A 12,066-nucleotide genomic window follows, 5' to 3' on the forward strand; every position below is an offset into this window, starting at 1 on the left:
TAAATAATATAATTTTAATAAATATTGTCTACAATTAATTAATTGATAAAATTAGAAAACAAAATTAATTTAATTACAAACATAATTGTATATCAAATATATATAATTAATTATATTTAAAAACATAAATTATTAATTAAAAAATATTTAGATTAATTAAACTTTTAATTAAAAACATAAATTATTAATCAAAAACATAAATTATTAATTAAAAACATAAACTATTAATTAAAACCATAAATTATTAATTAAAATTTTAATTAATCTAAATCATTTTAATTAATAATTTATGTTTTTAAATATAACGAATTATATATATTTGATAGTATTAGTTATGTTTGTAATTAAATTAATTTTGTTTTCTAATTTTGTCAATTAATTAATTTTATATAACATTTATTAAAATTGTGTTATTTAAATTATATTTTCATTAATTTATATTAAGTAGATATAATTTAGATTAATTAAATTATTAAAAAGTTGAAAAGGATATACGACTTCAACTATAGAAATCGTATATCTTTTAAATCTTCATTTTTTAATAATTTAGTTAATTTATATTACGTTTTTTTATAGGTTAGAGTGAAATCGTGTGGAAAGATATAACTTTTTCATTAGTCGTCTTGGTCCAACAATTTACCTATATTTGTAAAAAAGGATATTACTTAAATACGTAAATTTAAAATCATTTTTTGCCTATTTCGGTGAAAAAAATCATAATATTCCAAAGCTAAATCACATACATTTATGTATAATTCGCTAGCTAACATTACCAATACAACAAGTTCAGTAAAGTAAATTATAATATTTCAAAATATATAGAAATATTTTCTAAAGCATACTTCAACTTTGTATTTAGAGAGAGTTTCATAATTTATAAAATATTCAAATAGATTGAATTTGAATTAATTTTAATTGTTTATTCAAATAAAATATTTCACTTATCATTCTGTAAAAAAGTTTGGTTAAATATCGAACAATTTTTAATAACTTAAAAAATACCAATAATGATAGTTTTTAATTGATCTTGGATTGATGTTATTTTGCTATTAAAATTGATCAATTTTTTTAATTGGCATTAACAAATTAACCTTAGTTAAAATTATTTTTAACCAATCACAATTATGTACCTAATACTATCGAAATGATTTTTTTGTTAACTTTGTTATATTCACTAAACAATTTCCCACATGATAAAGAAATCGTATATAATAATTGATCTCGCCAATAAAAAAAAGTATTACAAAGACGTTTATCAATAAATAATGCAGGATTATTACCAAAAGTTCAACCACTAATAAAATACAAAAAAAAAATGATACATAAATTTTTATACAATTACAAGTAATTCAACTACTCATAGAATTTTATAAGTTAAATTTACATACTATATAAATAAATAAATAAATAAATAAACATATATGTTAAAAAAAACCTAGAATAGAAGCATAGTAAAGAATATATAGAAAGGGTTGCGTAGTGGAGAGAATATGAAAGAATGGAGCTGCATGCATTTCGCCAACACCATCTCCATCTGTATTCCTTCTAGTAGAAACAGAAGCTCGAAAAGAACGATGCAATAATATAAGTAAACAAACAAAAAACAGCAAACCCTAAAAATGAGTTGCACCAACCTCGCTTCTTTTTCTGGCACTTCTATATATTGTCACAGACTTATTCGGATCATAAATTTACGTTTTCTTTGCTTCTGCAACGCCTATATTCCTGCAACAAGAGGTATTTCATCTACTATTCTACTCCATTCTCTCTCTCTCTCTCTCTCTCTCTCTCTCTCTCTCATGTTGATTCATCAACTTTTTGAACCCCCTTAGGTTCAACATACCTTCTTCAACTGCATTGTATCAATATTATATGTATCATTGTAAGCATATCTTTATGCTTTTGGCTTTGATGTTTCCTTTTCCAATGTATGATGAATATAATTGAAAAAGGGTTCATATTGGTGTTTAAAAGAAATGGTTTTTCAGCTTCTGACATGCATGATGTTATTTGATGGCTTAAGCTAAGGAGTAGGCGCATGAGTAAATACTGTTGATTCTCTTCTACCTTACGTCTGTTCTCATTTGAGGAGCTTACGAGGTTCGATAATTAATCATGTGTGACATTGTAGCTGTGCCCTCCGTAACCATCACAGATCGACCTGCTAAAGGTGGTAAAATCTATGTTTTCCAATTTCATTCCCTTTTCGTTCTTGGTTGATTACTTATATATGTTATGCATGTGCTGTGAAATCGATTTTTCCACACCCTTTAGGTAATGACGTTTGAATTTAACTGTTTTGTTTGCATGTTGACATGTTCTATGTATGAAGATGAGAAGAATGAAAATTGAAGAAAGCTGAAATCAGATGATTATATATATCTGACAAGCATTTGCTATTTAGAATGTTTTTATTATAAAGCTCCTTCACCAGTTAGAGGAATCATTGATGGAAATCGAGATGATTCAGATCTTTGATTGCCTTTGTAGTTGTCTCTGAACGTATTATCAATTAATGCATGATTATTTGCCTTATGGGTATATGAGAGAGATCTTATTCTTAAAACGGATAGAGTGATTGTAATGTGAGGTTCATAACAAAAAGAAAGAAGCTAAAATTCAAATTAATGTTGTGGTAATAATAGAAAATGATCGATGGGTTTTTGCTGTATTAACATAACTTATATGTTAAAGTTCATAATAATGTAGTTTATTTGAATAATGTTGTGCTATTATCGGATGTTGTTTATTGTTAATAACAAAAATAAAACAGGAGGATGAAGATGTCTAGTTTGCGAATTTCTTGTCTTCCTTTTGAAACTTCTGTGAGTAATTTGGGTTATGCAAAAACAGGTGCTGAGATGGAATACTCAGAGGATGATAAGAAAACAAAGCTTGGCTCTTTAAAGAAGGTAGCAATCAGTGCATCTTCAAAGTTCAAGCATTCCTTGCAAAAGAAGGGGAGAAGGCATAGCAGGGTTATGTCTATTGCAATTGAGGATGAAGTTGATGCAGAAGAGTTGCAATCAGTTGATGCTTTTCGCCAAACACTCATCTTAGAAGAGCTATTACCCTCAAAGCATGATGATCATCATATGATGTTAAGGTTTACCCCTCAGACCTTATGACTTAGTTTCTTGTCAATTTGCTGATTTACTAATAGCTGTAATATAAAATGGTGGCCTAGATTCTTGAGAGCAAGAAAATATGAAATCGAGAAAACAAAACAAATGTGGGCAGATATGCTTCAGTGGAGGAGGGAGTTTGGTGCTGACACAATTCTGGAGGTAACTTCCTGTGGATAAAGAAAAAACAATGTCCATAGATATACTTTTATGTTTGTTGAAAGTCTAATAGATACCACCATTTTATAATATATATAAATAGATACAAACCTAGACTTATAAGAATTACATTTTAAAATTTACATCATAATATATTGAATGCAAACCTCATTTTATCATTGTCCCGTTTAGGATTTTGAATTCAAGGAGTTAGAAGAAGTCCTAAAATACTACCCGCAAGGGCATCATGGAGTTGATAAGCAAGGGCAACCTGTTTACATAGAAAGGTTGGGTCAGGTTGACTCTAACAAGCTGTTGCAAGTCACAACTTTGGATCGCTATCTTAAGTACCATGTGAGAGAGTTTGAGAGGACATTCGCTGTTAAGTTCCCTGCTTGTTCCATTGCAGCCAAGAAACACATTGACCAAAGCACAACAATCTTGGATGTGCAAGGAGTGGTATGTATGAAAATATGCAGCAATACTATAATACCACATGTGTAGCTTTTACTTTCTGTTCCTTTTACAAACAAACCAGAAAGAGTACAAGTTCACAATAACACCTTAATTAAATTATATCATGCATAAGTTACATTTAGGAGGTGACATCTGTATCTCAACTCCGTCGAATATCATATTATCACCTGTTTTGTATGTAAAAGAAGTTTCACATGATTGCTGACTAGCATCTGTATTCAGGGTCTCAAAAGTATGAACAAAGCTGCAAGGGATCTCATCCAACGTCTTCAGAAGATTGATGGTGACAACTACCCTGAGGTACTACTTCACGTTCCTGACTAAAATGTCACATTCTGAATTTAACCTGACTGAACTTTTCTTTTCAGACCTTAAACCGTATGTTCATCATTAATGCTGGTTCAGGATTTAGGCTGTTGTGGAACACTGTCAAGTCATTCCTTGATCCTAAGACCACCGCCAAAATCCATGTAAGCAATTTTTATATACTTTTCACCTCCAAGCAATGTTGGTTTCAGTTAAGCAGGAGATCTCAATAGATTACTGCTTTATTTGCCAGGTCCTAGGTAACAAATACCAGAGCAAGTTACTTGAAATCATTGATGCCAGGTGAATGTTTTTCTCCATTCTCACTGAAGTGTTTTTTCTCATTCTCATCCGAATTCAAGTTTATCACATTGACGACATGCTGAGAGACAGTTTAGATTGAGTAAACATTAATGACAATCTCGGATCATACTCATTAACGAGGATGTTCTTTTAACATGGTGTACATCATATGTGATTGAAGAACAATATACCATTCAAGGCCATACATAACACATTGTTCTTATATCATTTACCAGTGAACTTCCAGAGTTCTTGGGTGGTACTTGTACCTGTGAAGACAAAGGTGGTTGCTTGCTTTCAGACAAGGGACCATGGAATGACCCAGAAGTCTTGAAGGTAGTAAGCTCAATTTTTTTTTAGTTGTGCGATTAGGAAAAGATAGTAATGAAGTGATGTTTTGTTTGGATGCACTAGATGGTTCAAAATGGAGCAGGAAAGTGCAAGAGGAAAACTTTATCTGGGATCGAAGTGAAAACCATAATTGAAGATGATACAGAATGCCAAAAGGTAATCAGTTACCTACCTTACAATTTCAAATTAAGTTTTGCTCTGAAACTTTCTTGCCATTGTCAGAAAATCTGATGACTTGATTTGTTTTCCTATAATCTTAGGAATGCGATTCTTTTAAAGAATCTGCAGCCATGGAGGATCCCTGTTCTGCTCCAGAAGTAAGTTTCTTAGATTTTCGATCATTTGATGTTTCCATTCTATGTGTATTTATCTATAAACTCTAGCCTATGTATCTGAATAACATTCCGTAATTTTCATGGTGAGGAACAAGAACTTTTTGCATGAAATATAAATCAAATGTTTGATAAGAACATAACTGCAGAATTGACCATCTCTTTGGGTACTCCCTTTGCACATTAGCAGGTGGCATTTGCCCCAGTGAATTCATCTTGGGAAAAAGCAGAACAAAAAGATCAGTTAGCCCTTTCTAAAAATTGTTTGTCTAGCAACAGTAATTCTAATAAGTTTAGAATCCCTTTTACTGGTGGAATCATGTCCGTTCTTATGGCAGTGATAACAGTTATCCGCCTGGCAAAGAAAGTGCCAAGAAAAATCACTGGAACTGACTTGTTTAGTAACACAGCACATAGTAATGATAACAAAATGAAAGCACCTGCAATTTGCATGGATGATCAAATGTCCATGATTAAGCGCATGGTTGAACTAGAAGAGAAGGTGAATATCCTCTCTAAGAAACCTGACATACCAGCTGAGATGGAAGAATTGCTGAATAAGGCTCTTAGCAGAATCAGTACGCTAGAACAAGACTTGGCTATTACCAAAAAGGTATTATTGGTTTTCCTTCATACTACAACCTCATCATCATTTGAGAATAACATTGATTGATATATGATTAAAAAAAAAAAAGTCTTACATTTTTTGTATTTTTTTCTGTTTCTTAGTCACTTGACGATGCCCTTATCCGACAAGTGGAGCTTCAAGGTCAAATTGATAAAAAGAAAAAGAAGAGGACGGTGAGTCATACGAACCTTGACTTTGATATAGTATCTATCACGTTGCGTTCGTGAGTCATGTGAAGTTTGTAAGATATAATAATTTGTTTCCTGTGTGTAGTGTTTTCCCTCCTTACACAAGATTTCGGGTTCGTGATTGCAGTTCCTCTGGTAAGGTGTTGGGTGTCAATTGCTGTCTGACCTCAATCAAATATTAACATTAGCATGAGTTGTATATTCTTGGAGGCGTTCCTTTTATCAGCCCCATCGGATCCTATTACATTCACCTTGTATAATTTCTCCTCTATTCCAATTAAATATTATGTATTAAGACAGTAGGACACTCTCACAATTGTGTTTACGCATAAAAGCATAACCATGTAACGAAAATGATCGCAAAGGCAACATTGTTAAATTTTGATATTATTAGAACATTGTTTTTCTCAAAATGTCCTTGCACTAACTAGTTGAACCAAATGACAGACGTTTTCGTCAGCTTAATCCCCAGTTCCTGTTGTACTAAAGTCGTCCCTGTGATGAAGTGAAGTTGGTTCCAACCGTCTAAGACACTCTACTTGCTATTTGACTGACAAACGGAACTTCACTTCAACCATCTACGACAGCAGAAAAAGGTTACGCCAAACGAATCCACATATTTACTGTATTGTATCATGTACGCACAAGCCCTTTACCATCATTACCTTCTAATTTGAGAAATAAAATTACCATTGTTCGCGTGCCTTATTTATACGGGATTTAACACGAAATATGTCCCGTTTCCTAAATGCTTCAGCACCTATGATGTTGTTGAGGGGTTATTTATTTTTTAGCTTTGTCTCCCCTCGATATCCCCCCAAATCGATTAATATTTAAGGAAAGTCATGAGATCATCAGAAGGGCACGCTTCTCCAATTAACGAGACAATCACACCAAATATAATAAAGGTGGGCAGAGAGCAAAAACAAGGGTTGTTTTTAATCCGGAAAAAAAGCTATTAGCTATACACGAGGTTGACACAACTCTCGAGTGTACGCATTAAACAGAAAATTAGTGTTCAGGGATCAACCTAATGTGCAAGGTGTCGGCACTAGGAACACCATGATTCGAAAAAATGCCCTCTCCCAGAGTCCCTGTATCAGCCAGCCAAAATTCACCAGCAAAACTTCTTCTGATAAACAGCAATAAATAAATATCAGAGATTTGCATAATATCCATAAAACTGTATTAAAAAATATAAAAGAGACAAACTTACCCGCGACTTAGCTTCTTCTTGACTATCAATGTAAGCAAGCAGCTCTTCTTGCCTCATTAATGCTTCATATAGAGCCTATCGAACAATCCAGAAAGTACAAATGTAACAGTATTCTTCAAGTAAGGAAACAGTAAGAAACTAAGTACTCATCACATTTTCACGGTCAAATATGAAATTCACACCCAAACATAAATAGGAGAGAAAAATACATGTATGAGAGCAAAAGCACAACTGCAATAACAAATTTTCCTATTTCACCATTAAACGAAACTATACAGGAATTAAAATCTAAAATAACGAAACTGCCATAACACAGATACACCCGCTTAACAACCAACACACGACATATACTCTGATTGGCTAAGAGGTGATATAGGCAAGCAAAATATCGTGTGATTTTTTAACTTAAAATAACTATCATACCTTAGTTCCATATAGACAAAAAAAATTGGTTAGAATTTAAAAAAAAAACAGACATGAAAATATTGCATTTATTCATTAAGAATGTGCTCATCGATATATTCTTGTGGCGACCAGCTAACAGGAAAGGTAAGATTTTGGTTTTGCATTTAAAGATAACAGATAAAATAAGAGATGGAAACACCTCAACGTAATTATCACGACTGCAGTGTTTAAAAGAATTATGGAAAAGCGAAAGTATAGCATACTACCTTTTTAGTTGCAATTAGCTCTGCTTCCAAAGCATCCACCCGACATACAGCAGCATTTAGCAATTCCACTTTCTCATAAGGCATCTCAGATGGCTTAGATTGGAGTGTGTCAACCTTCTCTTCAAGCTCACCTAACCTTTTCACCATTGAGGAAAGGAGATTTGCCTCTGTGTGTGCTGGAGTTTGTGACGGAGGATGGTTGTCTTCGCTTGTTGTACTAACGGGTGTCTCTGAAGTGCACTGATCCTCATTAGATGGTGAGGCAGGAAGTTTCTTGGTCACACGGTATGCGACTGAATGGAAGAGGGTAAACAGCATCATAAAGAAAGCAGTTAGAGCCCCCAACATCCGAGCTCGAACCCCTATGGGAGTTTGTGGAGGATCAGGGAGGGAAGGTGTTCCTGTAATACAAAATTCAATTTAACAATCCTGAAGAAAATTAAATCAAAAAATTCAAATCAAGAAAACAAGAAAAGAACTAACGCTTCCTAAATCTTAAAAGACAAGGACTTATGCAATTGCTTATAATCCCATATAAATCCCGCCCTGACAAAAATGCCAAGTTAGGGACCAACTGTTCCAATACCTTAAACTCTCAAGTGTGGGTCCCGAAACAGTTTGTCTCCTACGGACTAGAAATTATAGAACACACCCGATATAAAACACCATTTATCATCACAGTAAAACATTCGAAATTCTAAAACACGAGGGCATTAGATTATAAAAACAAGGGGGGAGGATTACTAACAAGAGCATAAGCGGCAAAAGAAAATCAAGTCATGCCTTCAATAGCCTATCAAAAATTGAGTTAATTTGAATCAAACGTTGATTAACCAAAATTCATGATTCAATTGGGGTATAATCTTTTGTATAATGACACAGCATAAGGCAAAAACTGATGACATTGACGCACTTACAGCCATCAAATGTCCTGCAAAAGTTAAAGCACAAATAGTGTCACTATGCTGCTAACGAAACAAGTTTTAACTGATATTTAGAACAGAATGCAGATACAAGATCTTAAACAACGCACTTATGTTTTAACCTTTGGTGTTATTTTCTTTTTATGAATAAGAACCGTGAGAAGATTCATACAACAGATAACTATAATAACAATAAGCTAAAGTTGTTTTACCTTTTGAAGTTTGAGCCCTCTGGAGTGATGCTTGTTTGTTCCAGCCAGCATCAACAGCTTTGTCCACCATCGGAACATATTCATCATACCCAGCCAAGTTACCACCACCAACATAGATCGACTTTCCAACAACCTTAGCCTGAACACAAAATGTAAATAAATTCTCTGTTTGGAATAGACCAGGGAAAATCCTAAGAACAAGTTCCTTGAGAAGTAATATATTTTGATCATCCTCATTAAATCATTAATTATAGTGAATATCTTCTGCATATAAATACAACTGATCAAAAGGTAACGAGTGCAAGAATGATCAAAGAAAATTTTGCAGCCAGTAAAATTAAGTGGAGATGCAGCACAGAAGTACTACAATCAATGAATTGAAAATTCTACCAATTTAATGAAAACTGTGAGTAAACCTAGCAGAAAATCAACACTTACTTCCTCACGAACAGGTGTCAACCTAAGGTGAGAGTAGCTCTTCATCGCTTTTGGAGAAGCAATATCTTCAGCTTCAGACCCTGATTCAGCTGTGGATGTGTCACTACCTTTTACCTGCAAGAAAGAAGTGACACAGTCAATAAGGTTACAAAATGAAAAGGGGCCTGAAGAAGTACAAAGGAATCAATTCAGCCTCCACCAGGTTCAAGCAATAATAAACCATACAACATATTACCATTGGGTATTGTGGTCTGGCATATGCAATAACCTTTCCTTCACTGTTTAGAACTTTTACAACAGGCCTTGCTCTTCGTGCTTCACCGCTAAGAATCATCTGCAAATTTCCCCGTGCAATTAACAGTACAGTTAGCATGTAGCAAGATTCGTATCATATAGCAAGTGTTGAGCCTTTTAGAAAGAAACATCAGTGCATACCTTCAAAATTTCTGGGTTTTTCCAGGGTCCCTTATCAGATCTGAGGCAACCACCCTGATCTGCACATGTACATGTACCTCCCAGAAATTCCGGCAACTCGCTTCATTAAGTGCACAAAAATATTAAGCAAAGTGTTGGTGATGGTTAAATACATTATTAATACAAGCATATAAATTACAAAATTTCTAACACTTGGTTATAGAGAAATAGGCCCATTGTGTACCTGGCATCGATTACTTCAAGCAATTTGCTTTGATACTTATTTCCAAGAACCTAAGGAATATTTTCCAAACAGGCACCAAGCAATGTCAGCATTCATAAACCAACAAAAAAAGGAGCCTTAAGCAACTACAAAACAGCACTTTTTACATACATGGATCTTTGAAGTTGTTTTGGGATCAAGGAAAGACTTGACGGTGTTCCACAGTAACCTAAATCCAGGGCCGGCATTTATGATAAACATTTGACAAAGAGTCTGTATCATTAATAAGAAAAAACATATCAATCATCCTCAACCATTGACACCTTGGTAAAAGTTATTCTTTAAATTTTTGGATGAAATCAAAACAGGAACGTAACGTAATACAAGATTACACACAAACTGATATTACTCACCTCAGGGTAATTGTCACCATCAATCTTTTGTAACCGCAAAATTAGTTCCCGGGCAGACTTTGTAAAGTTCTTGAGGCCCTAAAAGTTGAAACTACACCATAAATTTGCCGTATGTCACAGGAACACACAGACACATACAATGAGGAACAATTAGCAGCAACATACCACTCCTTGAACATCTAATATCGTGGTGCTTGAATCTATGTGTCTTTTGGCGGCAATTGTGCAAGCAGGAAACTTTATCTTAAAAGCTTTCTCAAATTCCCGTACATGGTATTTCACATATCTATCCATGGTTGTAACCTGCATAAGTTTGTTCGGATCTACTTTCCCAAGTCTCTCAATGTAAACAGGTCTTCCCTCCCTATCAACGCCGTGATGACCATGCGGATAATACTTCATAACTTCATTTAATTCTACGAACTCAAAATCCTAAAGCAAACACAAAACATTAAGCAAATATTATCCAGAGTATGCAGCAATCCACAACAAACAAATCCAACCATAACAGAGGCTAATCTTGAACCCTACACTAAACATCAAACATTATCCAAATCCAATCTGCACTAACCTCCATAATAGTGTCAGCACCAAACTCCTTCCTCCATTGTAGCATATCAGCCCACATATGCTTCGCCCTTTCAACATCAAATTTCCTCGCTTTTAGAAACCTGCAAAATGTATAAAAATCAAGCAAAAAAAAAAAAACTAATTGAGTTTGTTCATTTAACACCTCACATTTATCTGGTTAATGCACACCTTAACATGACATGGTAATCATCGTGTTTTTCGGGGAGCATTTCGTCGATGATCAAGGACTGACGAAATGCATCAACAGCCTGCTGCTCCTCGAAATTCCGAACATCCTCGATGGAAACAGAGCTGACGCGGCCATCGCTCTTCCTTCTGCTGCTCTTCTTCTTCAGCGTGTGTTTGAACTTGGACGACGCATTCAGCGCCTTCTTCTTGAGAGATCCGATTCTGGTCCTCCGTTCGTCCTCGGAGTTCTCAAAATCAGATCTCCGCTCCTTCTTCTCGTCACTCCCGGAAAAACCTTCGAAACCTGCAAGGCAGAGCCAAAACAAACCGTTTCATCAGCAAAAAAGAAAACCTAAAACCCTAAAAAAGAGTTCGATAGAGAAAGAGAAGTCACATGGTCTGGCGAAACGGTCGAGAGGGCCGGACATTGTAATGTGAAGAGTCAGTGTGCGAGCAAAGCCGCATTCAGCATTCAGCAAACCCTAAGATTTTTTACAGAAGAAGAAGAATGGCGCGAGTATTGAGAGTGGAATCGCGCGCGTGGAGCTGGAATAAGAAGAGAATGTTCGGGAATCACGAGGAGGAAGAGGAGGAGGAAGGAATGGATGTTTCACTCAGACACTGCTCTAGCTCTGTCCCTCTGCGACACTGTGCGTACAGTGAGTTTTGCTTTTCCAGTTTCTCACCTATCTGATGGAATATTTTATTTTGTTTCTTAGGTATGGTGACTGGAGTAGCCGGTGAAAGTTAGGGACAGCTTGTAGAGACTGACACGTGGCGGTGGAAAGGAAATTTGTAATGGCAAAGATCGAGTGATTTGGTGAGCGAGCAAGCCTAATCACTGGTGGCTACTGCCTACCCTATTGCTCTTGACCACTCACCAAAAATTAACAAAATTCTTCTCTTTCTTATTTATCACCAATCATCT

At 34.8% G+C, this 12,066-nt stretch overlaps 2 protein-coding genes across 2 annotated transcripts; one reads left to right on the forward strand and one right to left on the reverse strand.

Moving 5' to 3' along the window:
* The first annotated feature begins 2,783 nt into the window (after positions 1 to 2,783).
* On the forward strand, positions 2,784 to 6,996 carry LOC124831576 (phosphatidylinositol/phosphatidylcholine transfer protein SFH3-like). Its single transcript, XM_088109491.1, has 10 exons — positions 2,784 to 3,106; positions 3,188 to 3,287; positions 3,477 to 3,743; positions 3,984 to 4,061; positions 4,130 to 4,231; positions 4,321 to 4,370; positions 4,607 to 4,706; positions 4,785 to 4,877; positions 4,982 to 5,038; positions 5,244 to 6,996. The coding sequence occupies exons 1-10, from the start codon at positions 2,784 to 2,786 to the stop codon at positions 5,724 to 5,726; spliced, it is 1,653 nt and encodes a 550-aa protein (XP_087965617.1). The 3' UTR covers positions 5,727 to 6,996.
* LOC124831562 (phosphatidylinositol/phosphatidylcholine transfer protein SFH8-like) lies at positions 6,721 to 11,822 on the reverse strand. Its single transcript, XM_088108986.1, has 14 exons — positions 11,533 to 11,822; positions 11,139 to 11,442; positions 10,951 to 11,050; positions 10,545 to 10,811; positions 10,380 to 10,457; positions 10,138 to 10,239; positions 9,988 to 10,037; positions 9,765 to 9,864; positions 9,565 to 9,663; positions 9,330 to 9,443; positions 8,892 to 9,030; positions 7,757 to 8,157; positions 7,086 to 7,160; positions 6,721 to 7,001 (listed from the first exon to the last, which is right to left on the reverse strand). The coding sequence occupies exons 1-14, from the start codon at positions 11,564 to 11,566 to the stop codon at positions 6,984 to 6,986; spliced, it is 1,881 nt and encodes a 626-aa protein (XP_087965112.1). The 5' UTR covers positions 11,567 to 11,822; the 3' UTR covers positions 6,721 to 6,983.
* Positions 11,823 to 12,066: the final 244 nt, after the last annotated feature.

Source organism: Vigna umbellata, chromosome 3, assembly GCF_029865625.1.
Source record: "Vigna umbellata cultivar VRB3 chromosome 3, Vumbellata_1.0, whole genome shotgun sequence".
NCBI classification, from domain to species: domain Eukaryota; kingdom Viridiplantae; phylum Streptophyta; class Magnoliopsida; order Fabales; family Fabaceae; genus Vigna; species Vigna umbellata.

Coding starts and splice junctions, on each gene's coding strand:
- LOC124831562 (XM_088108986.1), bottom strand. CDS start 11,566: ATGTCCGGCCCTCTCGACCGTTTCGCCAGACCAT. Junction 11,443..11,532: donor CGACCGTTTCGCCAGACCAT/GTGACTTCTCTT, acceptor TCTGCCTTGCAG/GTTTCGAAGGTTTTTCCGGG. Junction 10,240..10,379: donor ATGGTGACAATTACCCTGAG/GTGAGTAATATC, acceptor TTAATGATACAG/ACTCTTTGTCAAATGTTTAT.
- LOC124831576 (XM_088109491.1), top strand. CDS start 2,784: ATGTCTAGTTTGCGAATTTCTTGTCTTCCTTTTGAAACTTCTGTGAGT. Junction 4,707..4,784: donor ATGACCCAGAAGTCTTGAAG/GTAGTAAGCTCA, acceptor TGGATGCACTAG/ATGGTTCAAAATGGAGCAGG. Junction 5,039..5,243: donor ATCCCTGTTCTGCTCCAGAA/GTAAGTTTCTTA, acceptor GCACATTAGCAG/GTGGCATTTGCCCCAGTGAA.